Consider the following 25,948-nt stretch of genomic DNA (forward strand, 5'->3'; position numbering starts at 1 on the left):
GTGTGGTTGTTGATTCAAATGATATTTTCAAGCACTCTTGAAATATTTCACATTGGTAAAAACCAAAACTCTTAGAGCAGAAAAAAAAATAAAATGCAGCGTTCGGCGTTGGAAAGTGTTGGGCAACCTTGAAATTTTAGGCAGAATTTACTGCTACAGAATTTATTCTCAGTCACTGAAAGCTTAAAGTGCAAATGCACTTAACTTTCTAAGTTGTTTTTTTCAGTGCTGCCTCTGATGTAAAACAATCCTGATTTATATATATATATATATATATATTTTTTTTTTTTTAAATACAAATACGTATTAGAATTTAAGACTTTTATCACAGCCTGACTTAAAAGCCAACAATTTTCATCAGAAATACTTCTTTAGAGTGGCTTTTGCCTGTATGTATTTAAAACACTTCATGTTAAATTTCTAGAATTTCTTCCTTGGAAAATATGACTTTTTTTTTTAATTGTTTTATTTGAAATGTGGTAGTTAAAATGTGGCTGCAGCTTCTGCTTCATCTCTCTTATCCTCGCCTTCTGCTTCCAAGAGAAAAGGAAGTACAGCATTAGGGAGATATGTTATCTTCAGTGACATGAAAGGCATCTTTGTTTAAACAAAAAAACCAGAAAAAATTATGGATTTCAATCTAAATAACTCCAGATTTTCTCCCCAGCTTTCTCTTCATTCAGGGGGGTAATTTCTTTTTTTGCTTGTTCTAGGTGTCTGGTTTATTATTAGAAGACTTTGGAGAAACTGTTTAATTCCTTTATAATTTGGGAATAGCCCTTGTAAAATACATACATAACTGTAAGAGAAATCTAACAGTGGCCAAAAGGACCTGTTCCCATACATTCCTGTGTCTGTGGTATGACTGGTAGTAAAGTGCAGATAGAGCTGTAAGAAATGACCAGCAGTGGCTGCTACTTCATGGCTCCATTCCTTCTGTCTACAGACGGCTGCTGAAGAGTGAACTTGGATCCTTCATCACAGATTACTTTCAGGTATTGCATGACTTGCTTGCTTTGTTCTGAGGTTTGCTCCCTTCAACTTTTTAGCCTATAACAAAATTAGGATCCCTTTTTACATGCGTGTAAAATTTGTTTTTCTTTTGCTGCAGAAGGTGATGGAGGTACCAGACTTTTTAAATGTGGGCCATATAGCCCTGGGAGTAATTATTTTTATTGATGTGAGTACAGAATTAAGGAGAATCTTCCTTTGCACTTAAGAAAGGCTGCTAGTAGCCTGCCAAGATCAACAAGGAATTCACTTGAAGTTTTTAAAGAGGACGGGATGCATATTCTTGAGCCTAGAGAATTCCAAAGTGAGTTTTCTGCAACAGGGGCCGGCAAAGGGAAAGAGGAGAGATAGCCATGACTGCCTGGAGGCAGGAGGCGGAAAAGAGTAGGAAGTTTCTGTCAGCAGCAAATCAGCCTGGGTGCTGTTTGCCTTTTAGTCCCACAAATACAGCTGCAGCTTCTGAAAAAGGAAAATGTGAAAGATGAAGGAAGACTCGAACAATCACAAGTGTGACTACGTGTTGCTGCCTTTTATTGACACTGGCCAGAGAGACAGAGGTTCACCCTGAAAGCCTGCTGGATGAGTTTTAGAAGGCACTGATGGCTGTCAGTGTTTTAATTTGTTCAGTGTGGTGTTGATTAAAAGAAAAACAAAAAAAAAAAGAAAAAAAGAGGAGGTGCTGGAAACAAGAGGGTTTTCTTCCCTTTGAGTAAGAGAGAGAGAGAAAATTTCTGTACTTTCTGAAGCGGCTGATGCCGCTGTGTGCGTGCTAACAGCATAAAAGAGGAAAAAAAAGACTAGTGTTGTTTCCTATCAGATTGCGTGATTTATTAGATTACATGACTTTAAAAAAATCCCCCTGCTGTGCTATCAAGTGAGAAGAAAACTCCTGCCCCAGGGGCAGTTATGTTTCACTTCCTCAGCCCCTCTCTGCACAAGTTGTTTACTTCAGAGGCAGCTTCTGGCAGCACATGGCAGGATGTTTCCTACACCCCAAGTGGGGTGGCAGCCACCAGCACTCACATTTAGTTTCTGGGGTATTTTTGCTCAGTGTCAAAAGGAGTAACTTGGCATCTGTCAGACTTTAGCCTGAGGTAAAACTCTTGGTGCAGGGAAGTTGTGAGACAAACCGTGAGCTAAAGGCTATTGTTGGAAGTGAGATTTTTCCATCTGTGAGCTAAGTTGCAGACTTATTTCTGATTCTAGACTAACAGCACATGGCCATGATAAAAGTTACCACTCCCTCCTGAATGTCTTTCCTCAAAAATCCTGAGGCCACGGAGCAGGGAAGGACTGTTCACATGCCAAAGAAGGGCTGACAACGTTGTTTCATTTGTCTGTGGGTTCTGTTTCACTGCTGATGCCAGCTGATTTATGGCAGTACTGCTTCCACCAAGACGAGTAGAGTTGCATCAAGCTGCTGATTTGGCTGAAAAATAACCTTGAAAAAAAAAAAAAAAAAAAAAAAAAGAAGTTTCCAACTACTTCCTTTGACGTGTTGTGATCATCACCTCTGACATGGGGGAGGTGCTGGGATTGGGTCACCAGGATGCAGAGTGGAAGTGCATCTTTTGGCAGTGACTTCCTCTGACATCTGTTAAAGCCCACTGAAAGCTATCCCAAGAACCAAGGTTTCTGTCCTCTTGCATTGAAATGGACCCTGAAGAATATGCTCTCTGTGTAGCCAGGCAGTTTTGAATATCCTAGCAGCAATTAGAGCAACTAACTGGACCATGTAATATTCAGATGTGATAAACTGACTTGAATGTTTTCTATTTCTTATGCCATGGCACTTATAACTGGAGCCACTAAGAGGAACTTTAACGTCACTTTTGTTTTAAGAGTTTGGGATTTTACATTATGTAAATTTTATACGCTCACACATGCACATTTTTTATAACCATTGAATATTCAAGACTAAAATGGAACAGAGCTTTTATAATGAGACAAAGCTACCTTTGTGATCAACTTGACTTGATTACTCACAAGTCCTTTTCATCAGCACTCATGCAAATTAACAGTTTTTAGCTCCTGAAATTGCTAAAGGAATGTTTAGGAAATGGTTGGAGTTTATGCAGTCTTTTCCTGCTACCAAGTCATCATCATACCAGAGTTAGTGAGTCTGTTTTGTCTTTGAAAGAGAAATATAATTCCCGTAAGGGCTGCAGTGCAAACTCAGATGTTTCATTCTGAGGGAAAGTTGTGTTTATAAATCTGCCACTTTAGCAATCTTGCTGTATATACAGCCCCTTTCCTTGGATTGAAGCCTGAGTGCAAATGCCAGATAGTTGGGACTTGCAGCATTTACTGCAGATCTGCCTTAAAGGAGTGCTTCATGCTCCGGGTTTTTCGGTACTGACTTTACCCATGAACGGATTTGATAATTTCCTGAAAAGAGGTGCTTGGTGCCTGCCTCTCTGCTCAACAAGCCAGCAGGACACCGTTGGCTCTCTCTGCTGGGTTAGTTTGCTGGTGGTCAGCTGAACTGCAGTAGGTGGAAATCCTATGACCATGGAAGGTAAGAGGCTGGGATTTGGAGGAACAGGGTGCACTGGCAATTGGGACTTCTGCGATGCAGCTGTGTGATTTTTCAGATAAGCTCCCTTCATTTTCCTACTGTCTGGGCCTCGTGTTGGTGGAGAAAAATTTTTTAAATATAAAATTAGCAAGCGTTGATAAATAGATGTGTTGTCTGCCTAACTCTGCAAACGGCCTGAAACAAAACCTCTGGAAGGGGTGAACTGTGTCATTTCACTCTGTGTGGGCTAGTTAATCTTGAAACTCATGGGGGGCAAAATGGAAATGCATTTATGTATATTAACTGCTAACTGTCTCCTCCCAAGGCAGAGAGACCTGATCCCTTCCCAGGCACTGTAACCTCTCCCAGAACCCATAGGCTGCAAATGCAGAAAGTCAAATGCCCAGAGCTGATGCCTGATGTCCTCTCCCCGCACTGGCAGAGCTGGTAGGTGAGGAATGGCAAGTGGACTGTGTTTCCTCATCTAATCCAATTAGGTCTTTGATGTGTTAAAACCAGGGGCGAGCTGTTACATAATTTCCAGCCTGCTGCAGTGGAGAGCTGCTGGAGGCGGCGAGTCCTGACTCAGAATTAGACCCAGCTTTCTGTTTGTACGCGAAGCTGCAGAAGCTGCGGCGTGCACACTTTTGCTGAGGTGTCAGGCAAAGTCCAAGCAGCAAGATGATAATAAATAGCTGAAAAGTAAGTGGTGTCAGCAATGAGGCAAGCATAGATCCAAACCAAAACTGATTTTATCTTCTGCCTTTAGAGCAGTCAGTAAGAGGTGCTGGTGAACCTTCCTGTGGTCAGAGTTCCTCTGGCTGCAAGGGAGCGAGTGCCCCAGCTCTGCAAGGTGGCTGCAGTAACAGGGGGAAACCTGTGCTCCTCCCTCTCTTGTGGCACCATAAAGCTTTTGTTTAGGTCCCCACTGCATGTTTTTCTGGAACTCCAGCCTGGAGAGATGACTCCAGCATCTCTCATGATGTTTGCTTGCTCCTTTGAAAGGCTGCTTTGTGAAGCCCATCTAACGGCTGAAAAGGCCATGCGGCTGCTTAGCCAAAGAGAAAAATACTGTGTGTGTGATGCATTCTTCCTTGATGCCAGGTTTCTGTGTCTACCTGTTTCACAGCAAGGCAAGGAAATGATTGTGTAGGCTGTTGGAGTGATGGTTACTGCTGGATACAGGCAGCACTAGCTTTTCTCTGGCCAAGTTCTGTCTTGTGCCTGCTGCCAGGGGCTGCAGCAGCTCGGCTGCTGTGCAAGGATCAGCATTCACACTTGTGTGGTTTGCAGAGCTCAGCTGTGTGTCTGCAATACTCTTTTGGGTCAAGCTGGTCTTTATTATTGTATTTGTCTCCTCATTGGTTGGGAACCTCTGTTCATGCAGGTCTGCTAATTATTTCTGCTTCATCTGGCACTTTCTAGAACGGCTTTCATGGAGCAGCTCCAGAGACTCCATAGCAACTGCCCGGGTTCGTTATCATGGACAGAGTCTCCCGGCAGCTCAGCACTGCCACTGAGCAGAGGACCTAGTCCTGGGTGGCAGCAGGGACACCTCCTTTCAGGCCCTGCTCTCATGGATTCTGTAGCTGTGTGGGAGCCCTTCCCAAGGGAGCCTGGTTGCTCCCACTCAAAGCGTGCCATGCTGGGTGTGCCGTGGCCTGGCTGAGCAGCATCCCACCCGGAGCAGTGACTAATCAGGGTAAAGTCAGGGGCCCTGGCTGCGGGATTTTCCCGGAGCTGCTGCCTGGCTGGTTGTGGTCTAGATCGTGGCAGTGCTGCCTACTTGGTCTGCCTGGTCTGCTCTCCTTCTTACTCTCCCTGCCTCACTTTCATCTCTTCAAGTGGGCTTTCTCTTTTATCTGTCGTGAACAAAACCGGCTCTAGGAAGAGTCATTTTAGGATGTGATTTCATATTTATCTTGCAGTTTCTCTTCTATGTAGACTCAAAGTGATCTCTGTGCTTCTGTCAGTATTTCCCCTCTTGTTAGAGAAAAGAGGATGGAGGTGAGGGGGTGTTCTAGGTATGAGATGCTGCAGCTCACACAAATTTGTGTTTCATAAAACACTGCCAAGGATTAGGTGGGTGCTTGTGTGCAGCTGGCAATAACTTTGTAGAAAATACTTCCCAAGTAAGTTTGGGTGATGCTTTTTCCTCAAATTAACATCAGATTATCAACAAAGCAGTGGCTATGTGCTTGTAGAGCCTTTAAAAGTGTGGTTTAGCACTAGAACACAAAGCCTCAGTTGCCTTGAAAAAAGGGGGCTGCATTTAGGAAACGCTGTAGTGTTCTGTAGAAAAATAGATTTTCTTTCACCCAGCAAAATGAGGTCAGTTATTTTGATGAGCATGTTCTGGATCAATTTACTTCTGTTTCAAGCTTATGTTATTTGATGAACTATATTAATTTGTTAATTTGAAGGTGGCTTTTAAGAGGCATACTGACCATGTTTGGCTTGGAGACTTGAAGGGAAAGCAGAATTTATCCATAATTGTGTGCTTGTGTAAACCTTTTTCCCTCAAAGATGATGGCATATTTGTTATTAGCAGGAGAATTCATTTGTACCTTGCTGTACTGCAGACATGGCTTTCAGACAAGTTGTGAAGTTGCCTGGGATGGCTTGAACCTCCTTGATGTTTTCTGTGGAGCTGCTGCCAAAGCTGCTTAGCTGTTTTTCACCAGCCTTCTGCTTGCATATAGCACCCAGAGCAGAGCAAGCTGTGCCGGTGGCATGGCTGTCACCCCAAAATCCTTCCTGTTGGTTCTGTGCAGAGGCTGGCACCACACCCATGCTGCTGACTGAGTGCTTCTGACAGGCTGCCTCTGATTTGCCTCAGGCACAGTCCCATGGGTACCCTTTTGCCCAGGGAGCTGCAGGGGAAGGGCCCCCTTTGGGAATGCCCAGCTCCTGCAGTGGGAGGGAGGGAGGGAGGAAGTGCTGGGCACTGCAGGCGCCCTGGTTCGAGAGAGGAGCCCCAGCTTTCACCTTCTGGGAAGATGGTGGGACTGGAATTACTCCACTGGGCAAAATTTCTCACCTCAATTTCTCTGACAGGGAAGGGAAAGAGGAAAATAGCTGTGCCAGAAAAAAGGAAGGAGTTATCAGGAAAGTGTGTGTGTTTTATAAGGATATCTGACTGCCTTCAAAATCTTTTTTATTCTCAGTGATTTGAACGTGACTTACTTTAAAGAGTAGCAAACGCAGACATGTTATGGGAGGATCTTTACTGAGGAACAAATGAAAAGTGATTATTTTCGCTTTGAATCCTTGTCTTTAAAAATTTAGGGCATTAAAAAAATTTACTTAAGAGCTTTCTCTTAGCTGCGTTTCTTAGTGGTGTATCTGAGTTAGCTATTTTGGTTTTCTGCACTGAGAAAAGGGGTCAGCCTGTGAGATTTCACAAGGTCACTTCTATCTGCTGCAAAACATCTCTCCAGATTTCTCAACTGCACCCACGTGTGTTGAAGTCGGGACTTTGTTGGTCTTGCACAGCAGAGTAGCAAAGAATAAAGGCAGGTTTGCATCCCCCACAATGAACATATAGCATCCTGTGGTGTCCCAGCAGCAGGGTGAGGAAAACACCCTGGGGAGCCAGGAAAAGCTCCTGTGGGGAGGGATGGGAATCACTGCTCCCCCAGGCTCCCAGTTCAGCTGTAGCTGCAAAGAGATGGAAGGTGGCAGCTGAACTTTTTCAAATAAATGTACCCTTCAAGCTTACTTGGTGTGAGTCTTTATCTGGTCTTGCTTTAAACAGAAGATTTATTTTTTTCTCTTAGCTCTGTGCTTCTGGCAGGTGGGGGTGCAGCAGCAAAATGAGACTTGTAATCTAGACAAGGTCTGATACAGACCTCCACTGCAGCTGCATTGAGTAGCTTGTATTGATCTGTCAGCAAACCCTGTAGGGTTTGTTAATGATAATTTTCCTGTCTGGCTTGCTCTGAGGGATTAATGTTTGGAATCAATCAATTCCTAAGCCTGTGGCTTCTTGCAGAAAAGATGGAGAAGTAACATTTCCAGATATTTTTAGGATGGGGAGAAGGGAAATGAAGTGTGGTTGATTTTATTTTTTTTTAATTCTCTTCCACAGGAAAAGGGAAAATCTGAGAGGATAAGTGAAAAGTCTGCAGTAACTACAGTAATTGTATGGACCTAATATCTTTTTTAGGGAAACCTTTAGAGTGAGATTATGCAATCTCTTTAACACATGGAATTGCTCTACTACAATCATAGGAGCATTATGAATTTGTTACCACATAGTAATGATTAATATATCTATTTTGCAATAGATACAGTAGTGCTGCCCATTAGCATGTGAAATGTGTTCCTTGGTTGCTCACATAGCTGTAAAAGAAAAAAAAAAATCCCTGGAAGTAAAAAATCAATAATACTAACTTTTAGGCAAAGTCTCTGGAAGATTGTATCCAGAGTGGGAAACATGTAAAATGAAATCTAATTTCTATGGCAGACAGAGAAGGAGTTCTTGAGAGAAACACAAGAAAATAAGCATCACATCCTCATATATGTATATATATACACACATTTTATTATAAAGTAGTTTAAAATAACACAGTGTTAAAGACCAGCTGTAAATTTCCCCTGCAGTACAAGAGAAGTAAGTAATAGCCTTGAGCTACAGGTTGAAAAATAAAGAAATTAAGTACTATTTTTAACAAACTGAAAGCATTTGGAAGGATTGAAGTGCCATGTTACTCCAACATTATCTATTGTTCAAGCAGAAAAATATTTATAGTGTAAGTGGGTTTCACGGTTTTTCCCCTTATAATTTTCTTCATTACATATTTTTTTCCCCTCCTTTTTCACACTGTTGGTTTTTCTTGGGAAGTTTTTTTGTTGTCTAGAGCATGATATATGTGTAGTTATTTATTTCTGTTGAGCGGACATCCCGACAACTTAGTATTTCCCTCCAAAGCCCATATTTCTGCTAGAGGATCTTCATAAAACAGTCACTTTCCCATTGTTGCTATTGTTGGGAAATGCTGTAGTTTTTCTTTGGTTGTGTGAACATATTTATCCAGCTTGCTAATCCCCGTTGTCATTGCCCAGGTGAAAAATATCTCCCAGCCTGAGAATGTCACAGAGCAATGTTTCCTCCTTTTTATACCCAGCTTTGTGTTAGCTTCTTGTTGAAGGGAGGATGCAGAGGTGAGCTGCTCTCTTGGCTTGTGGCACCTCCACAGCTGCCTGTCTGTGTGTCAGGGCTGAGCCAGGCTGGTGTGTGGTTCCAGGAGGCAGGTTTATGATCCAGAGCAGGAGCACCAGGGCAGGATGCACCATGGCAGCTTGTCAGGAGGTCGTGGTGGTGCCCAGTGGGGTAGCAGCAGTGTCCACTGGGAGTGGAAAGAGATGTGCCTTGTTCCTTGGCTGATGGAGGGTTCAGAAGTGCAGCCTTGACCTTGTTCCCCATTAAAAACAAAAACTGTGTGATGAATAGTGGGGGAGTCATCTCTGTTTGTGGTCAGAAGGCCTTATTCTCTATCACTGTGATCTCTGTACCTTTTTTAGGATGCAGTAATAGTGTGTTATGTGGTGATCGCAGTGCCTTACTCTGGGATTCTCAAAACTTTTCAGAATAATTGATTCACCCGTCAGGAGAACAAAAAGATAGGTGTTGTTTTTGCACCATTCCTACATTTAGGGAAGTGGGAACAAAAAGCTAATCAGGTATTTGGATGTCCTGAACTGCAAACAGGCTTACTGGTATCTTCATCTGTCTGGTCCGTGAGAGTTCAGTTTGTCTAGAAAGACCTGACAGTTCTTCTGCAGCTTTACATCTCATATTAAGATGATCCAACTTCTCAATACAAAAAGAATGGCCTCATGGAAAGACAATAGGTAGGAACAGAGAAGTAGATGTTAGGGAGCTGAACTTGGCCTACTGTGCAGTTAGACAAGCAGTGAGCAAGTGCAAAAAAGAACAGAGTGGAGCATTTTCATAGCATTTGACTCTTTGATTGCCTCCATCATGTAACTGAGTTCTAGCACATGTGGGTGCACCATTATGATAAGAAGCATTTTGTTTTCTTGACTCCCTCCCTGTGGCCCTTCCCATTTCTGGGAGATGTTTCAACTGCTGTGTCTTGCGTTCTCATGTCTAGCTGAACAAGAGAGGGTTAAGGAATGTCTAGGTCACACTCACACCGAGACCAATGCTCACTAAGGTACTACAACTTGACTGATCTTTAGATAAATGCATGCAAAGTGGGTAACATCTGACAAAAATGCATTCTTCCATGTTCATTATAGATAAATAAAAGGCAAATGCATGTCTCTCTTTTCTCTTGGCAGAACCAGCTCCTTGTGAAAGGGTTGCTGTTTATGGAGGAGAAGGTCAAGCTGTGTGAAGGTAAGTATAGCAGGAAACCTGTTTTGGAAGGGAGTTGTGCTTTGATGTTTGGTCAGATGAGATGATTTACATGTCTGGAAAGCGTACAGCCCTTTCTGGTGCTGCCCTGGGGACACAACCCCTGGGGAGCCCTTGTGAGGCTGAACAGGGGGTGGGCTGTTTGAATAGCCACAGAGCCACCATGCTCCCACCAGCCATAACTGCATCACAAATGCAGGAGCGTGGGTCTCGTGTGGCAGCTCAACATGGGCTCATAGCAGTTCTGATCTGGACATGGATCCTATTGCAAAACTGCTTGGAATTGCCTTCTGCCTTTCATTTCTGAACGTGTTTTGCAGCTTGATGTAAGCACAGGTTTGGTTTCTCTGTCATGCTTTTGAGAGCTGAACTATCAAGCTTTGTGTAAATTTAAAGACAAGAGCAGTCCTTCGGGTGAGAACGAAATCCTTCAGGAAAGCTGATCACACATGGAGTTGTGTTCAGACTGCTGCTGCAGAGCCTGCAGGCCAAGGCAAGCGTGGTGTGGCCACTCAGTGTTGGATGTGTGGGGAGCTGGTCACATTCAGAAACTGTTTGCTCAAGTGAAGCCAGCACATCTTTATTAAAAGAATAAATCCTCTTTGGTTTGACCCAGTTTTCTAGCCTGCAGGGATAATCACCAGTGTGTTGTGTGTGGGTCGTTAAATGCCAATAGATGCTTATAATTCCATGTCATTGCTGGTCCTGGATTCCTCTGCACCATTCTTCACCAAGTGACTTCACACAGCTGGGAGGCTGTAGGATTTGGGCCCCAGAGGAGTTAAGGGGTTGCCAGCCTCCTGCTTTGGGGTGTGCTTCTCCAGCATTGGCCCTGTGAGGGAGGAAAAAAGGCAGACTCCTGCATTTTCCAAAATGTGGGTACCTGCCTTGCCACTGCTGGCTCTTCAGAATGAATGCTGCACAGCTTACCAGAGACTTTGGTTTCTGTACTCATAGAAAAGTATTCCAGTACCTGCTTTAGCATTATCAAAATTGAGTTTGAGTCTGTAATAAGCTGAGAGCTGCCCAAGAGTATTTTGCAGATGCTCAGGTAGTTTGGGTTAGATGAAGTTTCCCAGGCAGACAGCAAAACATCTTCTGTCCCTCATTTTTCTGTCTCTAGCTTGAAGTGACACCAGAGCCACTTTGCTGCGCAGGCTGGCATTACTGCAGGAGATGACTCATGGGCACCTTTCTTTTATAATGTGTGGGCTCATTGCAGATCTTGTGGTCACAGAAATGAGGATTTCTTGTACATGCTTCTTGGTTAGTTCTGTCTTCCTGGAAAACTTATACTGCCCCTGCACCCAGACAGAGTGGCTGCAGGGCATGGCAATATGTTTTATCAGTGTCTATTTTTCAATCACAGGCTCTTTAACATGATTTTTCTTTATACAGTCTGTCAGAATCTCTTTCAGTGCCTGCAGGATTTATTATTTCTTGAAGAAACAAACCATTCCTGCTTCTCCATCAGAAGGAGAAGTGACCTCTGACATTTCATTCTGTCTTCAGACAGCAAAGCATTGCAGTCCTGGGTAGGAGGCAGAGGAAGGAAAAAATTAAACATTTAATTAATCTGTTTCCTGTTGTCTTTTTTGCTTACACTTGGCTGTTGTGGTAATGGGTAGATGTTGTGGGGGTGTTGGGTAGTTTGTCTGCCTGCAGTTCCAGTTTTGAAGCCAGACTCATACCTGACACAGTGAAGCATCTCTTTGAACCTTCTTGTGGTTGTTAGTGGGCTGGCTCTCTGCTCAAAGGGAAATGTCTGCAGGATCTAGTCCTGCTGGCTCTTCTCTCTGGCTGTGTCCTAAGCAGCACAACCCATGGGCAAGCACAGTGAAAGGCTGTGTGGAAGTCTGCAGATGAGAAAAACACTTCAGTACAGAGTGATCAGGCTCCTTTGAGTTACAATTTTACGTGTTCCTCGTGTAGGGCCTTTAGTGACCTTGAGGCTGAGCCTTCAAACCTGACTTGAGTGGCCATTACTGCTCTTGGAGTCTAGACCGCTTGTAAGATACTGTGGGAGATACCCTGGAAAATTCTTCTGTCAGAAACTTCTGGTTTTAAACCTGAGTCCCTATTTGCACCTGAGATTTCCAGTGATGTGTCTAAAACTTGAAATAAACACTGCAAACCTTCAGCTAAAAAACTTAGAGGCTTTGGGCCCAGATGCTGAGGAGTGCACAGCTCTGTAAGTCAAACCTATGAGCATAATTTGATTACAGTTGTATTCCTGTTATTGGAATCCCAAGATACATAGCTTAGTCTGCCTTCATTTTAATACATAAACTTTATATAAACTTCATCCAGTTACATTTGGGGATGTTTGTTAGAATTAGAGTCATATAAGGGTTGGCTACAAGTGGATTTAATTTGGGAACCTTCACAAGTGCCTCAGTGGTCATTAGTGCCTTTGTCAGGATTCCTGACAGGTGCCTGGTGCTGATGGAGGGGGCCCAGCCCTCCTAAATGCTCTCCCTGGCCCAGTTGCAGATGATGTTGGATGATCAGCTGATGTTGGCTGTGACCTGCTGGTTCTCAGATTCAGCTGTTTCTGTGTGGCCTCTCCCCTGCTAGTGGAGCTTGTTTACTGTGGGCTGTGCAATTGCACAATCCTGTGCTGTGGAGTTAAAGCCTCTGGTTGAAGAGGGGCTTTGCTCTTTTGTTGGAATTGGTCTCATGTTTTGCAGAGAACAAACAGTGGTCACAGCCTTGTGTCTCTGCCAGTTAGGGGTGATGTCCAGTTTTGGGCTGAAGAAATGAAGTCTCTTGCTTGGGGAATTAAAAAGTCCCTGGAAAATCCAAGTTGCTTTTAGTATCCCTGTCACTAAAGCTCTTGCTCCCAATCTCTGTTTTTGTAGGTGAGGATCGCATTGATGTCCTGTCTGAAATCTGGGATCACTATTTTACAGAGACTCTTCCTACACTCCAGGCAATATTCTACCCAGTCCAGGTAATCCTAATTACAGTTCAGTCAGGCAAAGCAATGTAACTGCAATGCCTGCTGATGGCAAGTGGTAACTTCTCTGCCAGCAGCACTGTTTGGCCAGTGGCTAAATATGTGTCAAAACCCTTAAACTAAATCTGGGAGGAAGTAGAGTTTATCCAAGTATTAACTGTAAGAAGGACTGCTAAAATCTACTGGAAAAGCATTGTGCTTTGCACTGAATTTATTCCCAACTGTCTACTTTCTGTGCTTAGCTAAGCTTGCACACTGCAACTGTTGGACTATACCTTGTCTAGACTGAAGCTCTGGACTATTTGTATTTATAGTTCCTTCTTTTATAAGTATCTGTGACTGTTGGTGCAGATGACAACACTGACAGCTTGTCCTAGAGGTATAAATCTGAAGACCAGATCAGGAGAAAATGTGTTTAACTCACCCTAATGACTTTTGAAGGGCTTATATCCCATTTGTGCCTTTAGGAAATCCTCAGTTGGGTTTTTTTAAGCTTTAATAAGGGGACATGTAAGTCTATGGGTAGAGGAAGAATGAGTACTTTTTATATAAAATCTTCTTATGCTGGGTATTTTGAAAGCTTAGTATCCCATCAGAAGTGTTGAGCTGTATCATTTTTTAATGTAGTTTTAGTCAGGGTTTCCATATGAGCAGTCTAATTACCCCCCCAGCCTATTTTGAACTTTTCTGCCATCAGAGGAAAAGAAAAATGTAGTTCACGTGGAGAATGACGTTCTTGGAAATGCTAGCCTCCTCCCCTTGACTTTTGCCTCTTCTGGAAGACATTATTTCCAGAGCTTTTTAAAATTATTTTTCCCTTGTATTGTTTGAAAGGCAGCAGGTAAAGCTCAAAGCTTGCCCTTTTCCTCTAATCCTATTAAAGCTGGCATTTCCTAAAAGAGAAAGGACTTCTGCAAAGACAGACACTAACCTTTCTACTGTGTTTATTTTTGTTCTTTCCTTGCTGCAGATGCTTGAAGGTAGGTGTCTGACAGGTAAAACTGTGCAACTATAATACCCTCTCCTTTTGCAGCTCCCTCTTGGTGAGGGAGTGACCTATTTAAGCAGGGGTTTGTCAGCACTGCAGCTGCCTGGGTACTGTGGAAGCAGCAGAGCTCTGTGTCATACCCACTGATGCTAATAATTCTGCCACTTAACAGAAGAATCTACTGCCCTGCTATTAAATGTCTCTGATGAGAAATGGGACACAAGTTACAACACTGTGGGTACACCTTTTGGAAGTAACTTGGTCACAGTGGTGAAAGAGTGACTACATGATGTTGAGATTCTTTGAACGCATCTTTTTTTTTTTGCTGTATTTGTCTTGTCACATTATCTGAGTCACTCAAAATCTGTCAGCAAAACTGTGAACTTTGGGAAGTATTGCCACTTTCTGGATGAGGAACTGAAAGGTAAACAGACAGGATATTTAAAGCTTTGTAGGCACCTAAACATTACACAAATGTATGGATTAAGCTGCCTAAATACATCCAAGAATTTAACTCCGAGTCAACTGCTCTAGGCTACCACAGAGACAGTTGCTGGCACAGAAAGAAATAGAAATTGCTCTTAAGCCAGGCCAGTGTCCTAATAACAAGGTTTGGGCTTTTCCTAGAAATAGGGAACTGTGTGTAACCATTTATACAGTGTGTCACAACATGTGAGGAGAGCTCCTCCAGCGAGTGTCTTCCATCAACTTGCAGTTCTTTGTACACTGCTCTGGTAGACGGGAAAGTCGATTTGTTCCTGATTCCCCATCCTTTCCTGCAATTATCAGCAGGATTATTTAGTTGTGGTATTCTGTGATGCCAGCAATTACCCATTCAGAATGAAACTGAGTCAGCCACATGTGAGTGTATGTTACCAAAGGTAGTAACTCACACCAGCCTCGTATCTCAGCTAAGTTAAACCCCAAGGCTCATAGCTGTTGCAGAAATACGACCTTTAAGCAGCCAAGTTGGTTAAATTGCTGTACAGAGGGGAACTATGTAAACAGGTCACTGGCTTTCGTATAGTTGCAGCTGTTGATGTGACTATTGGTGTGGAAAAAAGAATAGCAAATCTTGTTTTGCTTGGCACAGAAACATATTTGCATTTTGAAATGGGGTATGAAGTTAATGGGACTAAACTGCATAATATAAATAAAAAAGTTTACAGCTGCTGAAATATAGTTTCAAGATAGGTACTGGTCTTTCCTGCACATTTTTTCCCTACACAGTGATAGTTTAAAACAGCAAACTGCTTTTATTATGGCCAAGCTGCTCTCCATTCTATTGGTTTTAATTCATATTCACATATTGATAACACTTTTAATTATGACATACAACCTGTTACGAATTAATGATTAACTGCTGTTAATTTCTTCCAGCTAAATATTTGCTATGTTGAGTGTGTTATGGAGATCATAAAATGATTCCCAAACAGACCATGGGGCAGAGATTAACATACTGAGATGAAAATGGCAAACTTTTCAGGCTGGAGAGTGCTGGGCAGGGCTGGGAGGAAAATTTCTGCTGTTGAGTTGCAGTGGGGCAAGAGAAAGTTGTGCAGATATTAAACATAGCAGAGGGAAAGGCAGTAACACCAGAATTCCAAATGGAGTTAGACTGTGTTTAAATATGCTGAGAAATATTATATCATCTGTTAAACCTGCTCATTTGTGTTGTCGATGTAAAATAGAAATGCCTTGCAGAGGATATTAAAGCTGTTGCTTTTTAAAATGATGTTTGGTTCAAGCAGTCTTACTAGCTTTGCTCCAGCCTAAATCCTAAAATCTGTAATGGACTAACCTGTAGATTTTTGTCATATCCTCAAGGTGTAAAATGCAGATGTTGAGCAAAAGGAGGGCACAATATAAGTCAGAGGCAGGTTTAGTTAAGAAATATTCTGTAACAACTTCATTCCCTACCAAATCTTCTCTGCTCTCTCAGCTCCAAGTGCCAGAAACACAAGCTACATCCAGCCTGGGCTTTTCTGTGAGCAAATGGGGTGGCAAGTGGGTTTTACATAGTCATTTGGTGAACTACAGGCCCACTTCTGGCTTCACTCCGAACCTAGTGGCGCCTGAGGTGATGCCCACTTCAGAATTTATGTGAGACTGAGAGGGAAAAAATTAAAGAACCCTCAACATGTATGACGGGGTGGGGTGTTTTGCCACAGCAGCAATGGGCAGAACAAACCCTCCTGTCTGCGTGCCCATGTGTTGGTACGATGCTCACACGTCATTTTATCTACATGTGGATTTTGCTTTCTTTGTTTTTTTAGGGTCAGGAGTTGACTATCCGTCAGATTGCTCTTCTTGGCTTCAGAGACTTGGTCTTGCTAAAGGTGAAGTTGGAAGAAATCCTTCCCCTGGTCCAGACGAAGGTTCCAGCTTCCATTGTCCAGATGCTGTTAATTCTGCAGGTGGGGAGCCTCTGCTCTTCTTTGTCTGACTCACTTGGGTATCTTGACCTCACTGAAATCATACAAACACTGGAGGAAAAGTGGGGAGAGTAGAGGGTGGGTTGATGGGAGTGTGATATGTGCTTTTTTGGGAGCAGTGTTAAAATGAGAGCTGAATTTGATGCCCTGAGCTTTCCTGGGAACAGGTAAAGATGTTGCCTTTGAAAGAGCCATGTTTTGTAATTTTTTTTTTTTTGGTACCTCTCCTCCCCATCTACAAACAGTGTCAGGACTCTTTTTTTTTTTTTTTCCACACAAATTTTCATCTTCTGGCTTGTCTGAATGCCTCTTTGTGCCCTAGTTTTCCTGATTCCTCGGCTTTGCAAAGACAGGGCAAGTCTTCATCGCAGCAGATAATGAAATTTGAATGAACTGTGGCTCTGGCTGCTTGGCTGGCTGGGATGCTGAGGAGTGCCCATTAGAGGAGAAATAACATTTGGTGGCAGGCAGAATGAAAGGCCATCTTTCAAAGGCCTCTCCCAAGAGATCAGGAGTGTCTGTGATAACTGTCCTCTTTATCCAGATCTCAACAGAATAGTTTACCAAGCATGCCAAATACAACCAGTTTTGATTCTTTCTCATATTGTCCAGCTTGACTGTCCTGTAAAATGCTATATTACATGTTTGAATTGATAGAATCATAGAATGGTTTGGGCTGGAGGGGATCCCAAAGATCATCCAGTTCCTGTCGTGGTCAGGGCCACCTTCCACTAGACCAGGTTGCTCAGGGCTCCATCCAGCCTTCCTCTGAACCATGTGCAGGACCTTTCATTTGCCCTTGTTGATTATCATGAGATTTGCACAAACCCATATATCAAGCCTTTCAAAGTCCCTCTGGATGGCATCCCTTCCCTCCAGCACACCACACAGCCTGGTGGCTTTTATTTCTTCTCCAATGTAATGGATGTATGAGAATGAAACTTTATGAAGCACAACAAAAGAAGTGGCTAAGCTGGTAGTTCTGTATGAGTTCTCACTGACGATGTTCCAGTGACCCAGACTGGAACAGCAGGTGATACTGAAGTGCTACCTCAATTTCCCTGAAATGTTTTTTTAATACAAAAAATCTTGAGAGCAAAGAGGATCTCAGAGCGACACATTTGAGGAAAAAAGTGTATTGAGGCTTCTCAGGAAGTTAAGTCTGAACGGTTTCTGAAATTACTGTTAAATTGGTTGGTGTTATCTACCATCTCCACAGCTGTAAGCTGAACCACAGAGGGTGCTTTGCCTGCAGGCCTGCCTAGGAAAAGAGCAGTGCTTTGCCCAAGGCGTGTTAAGGCTTTTCTACAAGGAGATATTTTCTGGTAGAACCGCCCTGGCATAATTGCATTGCTGTAGTACACTGTGCACATCCTCAGTGGGAGCACACCTTGTACCTTTCTCTCACTTGCCCAGAAAAAAGAGCTGTCTGCTCAATGCCCATAGGGCGTGTCTGTAACTTGAACAAGAAGATTGACTTGAAAGGCACCCAAACCTCTATCACCTCCTTACTGACACAATTGGGATATTACAGTACAGAGAGAATTGACAGACCCCAGGCTTTATTAAAAAATCTTTTAAGGGTAATGTTGACTTTTTGTGTTTGATTTTCAGAGTGTCCATGAGCCTACTGGCCCCACTGAGGGCTACCTGCAGCTGGAAGAGCTGGTCAAGCAGGTGGTATCACCATTCTTAGGGTTGTGTGAGGATCACAGCTCCTCTGGTAGCACCTGCTTGCTTGGTAAGACACGCAAATTGTACTGAAGCTATTACTGGGGTACACAGGTTGGGTAATGGGAGGCATTTGTGCTGGAAAAGGAAACGGTGCATGACTCCATGAGACAGAAAACAAAGGCTAAAACATCCCTGAGAAGGCCCTGATTAATGTTTCTGAATGTAGATTTTTGTGACAGGCTTTTTCTTTTCCGTGACGTAGTGAGCTGTTAGTGCCATAACTCCACACATACACCCACAAAGTCTCACCTCTCTCTGGACATGGACTGGATTTTAAAACCCCTTTGTCCATGCCTGGTGTACTGCTTTCACCACAGTGAGAGACTGTACCTGGTCCTTTGCTGCCTGCTCTCTGTCCCTGCTTGCTAGCCTGCTTCAGCTGCTGCATCAATCAGCTTTTGCAAACAGCAGAACTGTTGCGTATTAATTCTGAGGGATGACAGGGGTTTTGTATGAAGTCTCCCTTCCATCTGAGGATTCGGTTTTAAAAAAAACCCACAAATTAAAATTCGGTGTGTAAAGTATGGATAAACATGTCTAGGTGAGAGAACAGGCACCTCACTTAAGGAAGAGCATGCTTATTCTGGGAAACTTCTTCACATGATGCAGGAGCTCTGCTTACACATGTGGCCAGCCAGAAGAGATTGGCTAGCTAATGGGCATAGCGTTACTGATTTGGTAGTCAAGAAGATATAAATAGAACAAGTGAAGAAAGCTCCAGTCTCCCTCTGTTTTTACTTGCTTCAGCCTTTGCTTCGATGCAAAATTGTAGCAAGTTGGAGACCCACAACCTGCCTTGTACTACACTTGAGAGATAATGGAAAAGATGGTCTTGTGGTAGAAGAACCTATTGGAACTCAGACACTCTGTGCCTGTAATAAACTCATGGTGTTGCTTTAGGAAAACTGTGGCTCAGGGTTTTTGTTCTTCTGGTTGCTGGGCAGTCAGATATCTTCTGTGCAAGTGAAGATGGTTGTACAGTTCAGCATGGATTTGCAGATCTGATCCTAAGGTTTAATCTAGACCAAAATCCCCTATGAAAGTTGGACTTTGACAAATTTGATTGCTTTGCTGTTTATGGACATCTGCATGCTGCTGGGATAGTTAGAAAGGGAGCTGCCTGACCTGTACTGACGTTTCTTGCCATCCTGGATTTCTGCCAGCTGAATGAGGCATTTGTGCCATTTAAAAAAATTGAAAACCTACACAAACTTGCCTTGTAAAGTTTATATGCCTTAAAATAATTGAACTTACTTTGATTTTAGCTGTCATTTATTTGTGTATATTTCCAAGGTGGCCTTTTACCCTTGCCTCCACCCTGTGCTGAGCATGAGGAAAGAAGGAACCCGTGTTTGCAATACAAAACAGGGACTGCAAAACAGCACTTTTCTGCAAATAATCTTGGTATTTTCAAAGTGTTGCTATGGCTTCTTTTCCTTAACTTTCACTTGTAATCAGGCTTCCTTCTCTTCCTCTCTCCCTCTTTCAGTCAGCTTTTAGTTTACCATAACCTGCATGGTAGTATGGAGTGTACCAAAGGGTTCCAGCTGGCTAATAAACAGGGTTTATATTTGGGATAGGAGAGAAGATAGAACAGCTGCATATCACTGCTGATCTGAAGTTGCTTGGAAAAAAGTCCCAGAAAAACTCCTCCCAGTTTATATTCCTGGTCATAAGGCACCAAAATAAAAATAAAATTTCTACTTAAGCTATGCATGACAACTCCCTTAAGATACTGTCTTTTGTGGCCAAGAAAGTAAAGAGGCAGGAAAAGTAAAGCAATAAATTCATGTTTAGAGTAGGCTAATTTCACCTGTTTTTTTTCTGAAAAGAGTCATATCCCAATGTACTTTAACACTACAGCTTGCTGTGGTTTGAGCTGCAGATGAAACCTGAAGAGTGTATTTGCTGTAACCAGCCTCAGAAATGATTTTTGCATACTCTTAAATGTGAAATGAACCATTTTGAATTGATGTATTGCTGGCAGTAAGCAGGGTGAAGTATTGACTGCTCACCTGTTCCTTTCTGTAGCAAATAGTTTGTTTTTGGCTTTTCTTCCTGATACAAGCTTCCAAAACTCTTCTAACCTTCAGTGACAAGTGTTTTGCTTTGCATTTTGTTACTCTTACGTTCTGCAGTTTTGGTTGGAAGCCTTTTATATGGTTTAAAGGCTTCTGATTTTATGAAATGAACTTATCACTGCACTGCACTTCAGTGACATTTGTGAGAAACAGGGATGCAAAGGGAATGACTCCATCAGCTGCTGCAGGGGTAGACCCACAGGAGATGTCCAAAATCATATGGAACATTGCAGGGGGTGGAAACCAGCAGGTGAACAGTACCAGTGTCCGATTCAACCTGCTGGGGTGAGATTACAGTGAGCCAAGGCAAAACTCTGACCCCTGCCCTCTTTGAAGCTTTCAGCGTCAGAATTGAAATGTGCTTCATGGTACTGTGCTGGGGACTGCACCTTGGGTCAGTGCTTTACACCTGGCATTTTTCCTCCTTAATGTTTTTGCTGAGCAGATCGTAGGGCCCACACCCATGCATTCTTTGTCACTGCCTTTCCTCTTCAGCACAAACACAGCCTTTCCCTTGTGCCCTTTTTCCCCAGGCTGTTGTGGACTGTTCCTGTGCACTGTTAGGTGTTTTCTGTGCCCAGTCTCCAAACCCAGATGTGTTGCAAAGTGGATGAAATGTCCTTTTTCTGGCGTGATCTTTAAAGAATATGGTGGGATAATGCCAACAGAATGGCCTATTCCTAGGCAGATAGAGAGACAGTGCAATGCAAGCATCAGGAATTTCACACTGACAACAGCTAATGGCACTTTCTGAGAGAATTTTTTCAGAGAAAGGGATGTCAGTTCAAATCCCAACTGAATGCTTTTTTTTTGGAGACTTGTGCTGCTTTAGTGTCACTTATTTTAGTGAACCCGCATCACATCACACCCGCATCACCTTGGTCTTCACCCCTTGAAAAAAGAGAAGACTCTCAGGATGCTAACGAGAGTCCCTTGGCTGCACTGGTGACATTTTGGCTCACTTCTCTCGTAGGCAGCAGCCCTTACAGCAGGATGGGAGGTCTCTCCTCTCTGGGGCAGAGGCAGATCTCCTTTCCCAACACCTAGCAGTGTGAACTCGTGAGCTCCTGACTGTTTTCCAGTGGTAATGAGGTGGGGCGCTCCGTAGCTGCACACTGAATTCTCCCTGATCCCCGAGGCCAGCCTGGCAGTGTGGGCAGCACTTTGTTTGTGTGCTGCTGACCGTTCCTGCTTGCTCTTTCTCTTCCAGAGAGACGGTACTCCAGATCCCGGCCTAAGGCCCTGACCCCACTGACAGAGCAGGAGGGCGAGGCTTACCTGGAGAAGTGCGGGAGCATCCGGCGGCACACGGTTGCCAACGCTCACTCGGATATCCAGCTCCTGGCCATGGCCTCCATGATGCACACGGGAATGGTCGTCGAGGAGTCGGACAGTTCTGACAAGTGCCTCCTGCTGCAGCCCAGCTGCTTCAGCCACAGGCAGTGCTCCAGCGAGCCCAGCATCGCCGATGGCCCCGAGGGAGTCGTGGCCCCAGGCAGCAGGCAGGACCCTGCCGAGCTCAACTGCACCTCTGTCAGCTAGAACGAGTCTGGCTGAGGAGTGGAGAATTGTATGCACTAAGCTGGACAAAGTGGTGTGTCATCCCTGCTGGGAAAAAACCAGAAAAATAGGAATTTTGCTCATGTTATTGAAATGGGCTCAAGTGTTCTAATGGCCGAGAATGCCCTCTAGATATGTTCTTGTACCAGTCTGGGATCACTGTTGATGGAGGTACCAGGCTGCTGCTCCCAGATGACCACTGAGGGCTGCAAAGGTTTTGCTGTTGAACAGCACAATCTGCCTTCTGTAAGCTTTCTCCCTGTACTGGTATAAAGTGTTTGACATCGGGCTTCTTTCTTTTTCTTTGGTATGATACAAATTGAGTTCTTTCTGCTTTTCTCCATCTTTCCCAGTTGTGCTGCTTCTTTGTTCTCTGTCCCTGCAGTGGAGGCCTCTGTGCTCAGTGTTCTCTAATTCTGGTGCTAGCATGGTGAATGCTGAGCACTTCATTTCTCTTACAAAGTTGAACTCAGGGATGAAACCATTTGCATCCTGCAGAAAGATCTGCTGAGGTGGCTTGTGAGAGGAGGAGATCCTTCACTTTGCTTCCCATGGGGATGAATGAAAAGTCCAAATCAGAATTAATCAGACTTACCTTTTTCCTAGGCCCAAAGAGAACCGAGTATATGTGGAGTCCAAGCTGAGTACTTCATATGTATTTTATTTGGTTCCAGTCATATCTTGCTGGTTCTGGTATAAATTGGGTGCAGAGGATGGCTGGGGTGTGTAAATTGGGTGCAAAATATACTGAGCATCCTGGCATTTGGCATCAATTTGCTCTCAAAATTTCAGTGCTGATAGGGCTATGATGAAAGAGAAAATCAAATGGGAAGGAGATGCTGCACTTGTGTGGGAGATGTAAAGGTGCTTCTCTGCACTGTGCCATCGTGACTCCAGATCCAGGAGGTGATGATCAGGATTTCATCCTGGGCCTACCCTGGTGCTTTTAGCACTTGTGGATTCCGTGAGACCGAGGCTAAACAGCGGGGTGTGGAAAGGAGTCCTGTCTCAATGTATTCATGAAGTGCTCCTGACCTCCAGTGGTATCTGACTCAGTGCAGTACTGCTTTTACGATAAAGTGAGGGCTCTTTGCAGTCTTTGGTTTTGTTTTTATTGTGAAGATCAGGAGTGGGTCCAGTTTGCAGGTGTCTATCAGTCACTGCAGTCCTCAGTGTCTGCTTTGTAGCATCACTTGGTACTCCAGTGCTGCTTGTGTGGGGACAGATACAATCTGTTTGAGCTGTCCCCAGGACACTCTGCTGATGTCTTGCTAAGTAGATTTGCAAGTGTAATTACAGGCTTAGAGGTGAACTGCAGTGCTGCCTTAAATGTCAAATCACATTAAAAATATGGACACAACTACCACTTCAATCTACTCCAAGTGGTACTGTAAATGAGTGTGTCTTGACAAGGAAGCAGAAGGTTAGGATGAGCCTTCAGGATGTTTTCTTGCATGCTGTGACATTAACTGCAGAATTTGCTCTGCTTCTGTTGGGCATTGAGCATCTTCTGCTCCACTGACTGCACTGGAAGTACATCTCTGAGCTGCTAGGATTTGGCATTATTAGCACATGCAGCAAAAGGAGAGCAGGTTATTTGGCAACAAAGCATCAGAAATACCAGCTATGAGTACAAGGTGTGCTGCCTTGATAAATGACAGTGTTGCTTTGTCTACTGTGATTTGCAGTGATGGGAGAGATACTTGGAGGAACCTTCTTTTCCCTCCTGTCACTGGAGCTCTTGGCCTTTGAGGAAGGACCGAGTGTTTGGATCACCAGTTGTGCTTTCCATGTCAGGAAAAGAGGTTCAGTTGTGCTGGCTGCCTCCTTCTCCTCCTCAGAGCACCCACAGTCCAGCAGAGGCCAGGAAGATGTGTCTTTAAGCCACATTCCCTTCAGATGGATTATAGGAAAAGTTGCTTTCCTGTTCATAAATTGGACTGACCAGGCCAACTTACTGTCACCTGCCCCAGGGCAGCCATGGATTGTGGTGGAGCTTCAGAATCTCTGTGGTGGCAGACAAACCATGCTGGTCTCACCTTGGCACAGTCCCTCCAGCGTGGGGCAGATGATGGTGTCCTGCTCACATTTAATTTCTTTGGCCCCTTGCCATGATTTAAAGCCTTCTCTTAGTCACTCTGAGGTGTGTGGGAAGGTGGTCACCCTGCAGCATTTCAGTTCACTCTTATGAATGCTTTTCTTCTTCTGTTTCTCCTTTAACCCATTTGCCTTCTGTGAATACCCAAACCATTTTGATTAGAGAGCAGCACCCTCTTTTACGGTGAAAACCAGAATGATTTATTTATTTCCTGACATATTCTTGGATCATCTCTAGGGCTAATAGGAGTTAGTCCTGGTTTTAACTTGAATTTCTTTCGTTTTACGCATATGTATGATTTTAATTATTTTGGTTTTGTATATGTTACTTTGCAAAAATTTGCACCAAGCCCTCTGAATCATGCACTTCCCCCATTGTTTTGTTTTTATGGAGAATTAAAGCCGGTGGCTTTACTTTGTAAACTGAAGTAAACACAGCCTGTTCTGTAAACCACGTTGAGTGCATGGTCATGAGCACCACATTTACAGCCACAAGAGATTGCACAAGCCTCTGCAAGTGCTTTTCTTTCACACACAGGGTGAGTGTGAAGGTGGCTGGAAAGCTGTGCCGTGGTGGCAGTGGGAGGCTGGCCTGGAAGGGCCCTGGGAGCAGTTCTGAGGAGCAGTGCTGAGCACCTGCTCTCTGTGAGGAAGCTTCCAGTCCTCTGGAAGCAAAGACTGTCCCCATGCCAGAGCTGCAGCGCGAGAAGCCACTTGCATTTTGGATACAGGGTTCTGGTTTGGGGCTGCACTATGTTGCTGGCCCGTCACCCAGCTGTGACTGGGCCACAGGCCAGTCTTTTCTACCCTTGCCGTCACCAACTTGAGAAAACCTCCTGAGGGAGCTGTCAGAACGGGAAGGAGTTTCTCTCACCACCTTGTGAAGTCTCTTACCTTCTGCTTTGATAATAACCTAGACTGAGTCACTTTTCACCACACTGAATCTATCTTCCCTTTGTCTCCCTTCTTGAGGTAAGTGATTTATTCTGTATCCATGCACCTCTGTCATAAACTTATTGATGGGGCTATTCTTAGTACCACTGTCCTTTTTCCTGATATTCCCCATAGCCAAGCACATTTTTTATTGCCAGAAAGCAGAGCTGTTTCTGCATGTGAACAGCAACTTGGTTTATTTTTTTCTTTTTTTCACTCATCAAGACTTGCAGTGTATCTTGCTGGTGGCACTGATGGCAGCTGGGTGAACACTGCTGGGTTTGGATTGCCTGTTCTTTTTAGGTCCAAATGCAATGGGTTCATCTGAAAGGCCTTTTGGCACTTGCTACTGAGTCAGCAGATGGAAAATATTTGGCTCTTAAGGGCAGCCTGTGTCTCCCAGAGAGGAAAAGCTGCAGGTCTAGTGAGAGACAAATTGTGGTATTTATGGTGTGCTTAGTTATGTGAACTTCTTAATTTTGCTGTAGTCTCAGAGTAGCAGACTTCCCTCTCTGAATTCCCTGTTCCTTCTCAACCTGGCTCCTTCCCCATGGCTGCTGCAGGGCTCCTGGGCCTGGCAGAGTGCACCTTTCTCAGCCTGAAGGAAAGCTGTGCCTTGGACAAAGCCAGCAGATGAGGGTCTGAGCTCCTGAAAGGGGCCAGGCTGGCTGTGTTCCCTGGCTGCCCCTTCCCCACTCGGGACAGGTCTGCACAGAGCCAGCACCGCTTCCCACTCAGGAAAGCGGGTGAGAAAGGAAGACCCACCCTGACACGGATTCTCCACCGTGCCCAGGGAATTTCCCAGGGCTACCTGAGCTGGAAATTCAGTCCACAATCAACATTCTCTGTAGGAAAGTCACTGCAAATTTTCTTGTTCATTAAAAATGTGAAGAGCGGGGTATTTGGTATTTTTCTGAGCAAAGAGGAGGTATTTAGTCATCCTGTTCATATTTCAGGATCTGGCAGGACAACCATAGATTAAATGCTTGCCCACACATTTGGAGAGTGCTTTCTCTTCCCCCTGCTATCCCAACAGCTCCAGGTAAGGGCACCAAGCATTCAGCTACATAAACAAAAGCTTTAAAACAGGTAGCAGCTTTTAAAGCAACTTTGCAGCAAAGGTGCAACTCATTCTCATCATTGTGGTGCTCAAAATTGTATGCTGTAAATTAGCTGCCACTTGCCACCTGAGAGTTGGCTGCCTTTTATTCATTACTTGCATCTGAAGATACTTGGAGTACCCTTGT

At 44.0% G+C, this 25,948-nt stretch overlaps 1 protein-coding gene across 5 annotated transcripts in view; it reads left to right on the top strand.

Moving 5' to 3' along the window:
• Positions 1-24,222, top strand: part of PRR5L (proline rich 5 like) — a 41,906-nt gene extending 17,684 nt beyond the window's left edge. For 3 of the 5 annotated variants that reach the window (XM_088057790.1, XM_088057788.1, XM_088057789.1), the window contains exons 4-10: positions 947-995; positions 1,112-1,180; positions 9,839-9,896; positions 12,776-12,867; positions 16,138-16,278; positions 17,911-18,037; positions 21,322-24,222. In XM_088057790.1, the coding sequence (XP_087913916.1) occupies positions 947-995; positions 1,112-1,180; positions 9,839-9,896; positions 12,776-12,867; positions 16,138-16,278; positions 17,911-18,037; positions 21,322-21,653 (868 nt within the window). In that variant the 3' untranslated portion in view covers positions 21,654-24,222. Of the gene's footprint in view, positions 1-946; positions 996-1,111; positions 1,181-9,838; positions 9,897-12,775; positions 12,868-16,137; positions 16,279-17,910; positions 18,038-21,084; positions 21,204-21,321 lie in introns of all 5 variants that reach the window. The other 2 variants (XM_088057791.1, XM_005522396.3) reach the window with 2 other exon arrangements.
• Positions 24,223-25,948: the final 1,726 nt, after the last annotated feature.

Source organism: Pseudopodoces humilis, chromosome 7, assembly GCF_049639895.1.
Source record: "Pseudopodoces humilis isolate 2021_Gansu_Grassland_sample_001 chromosome 7, ASM4963989v1, whole genome shotgun sequence".
In the NCBI taxonomy this organism is placed as follows: domain Eukaryota; kingdom Metazoa; phylum Chordata; class Aves; order Passeriformes; family Paridae; genus Pseudopodoces; species Pseudopodoces humilis.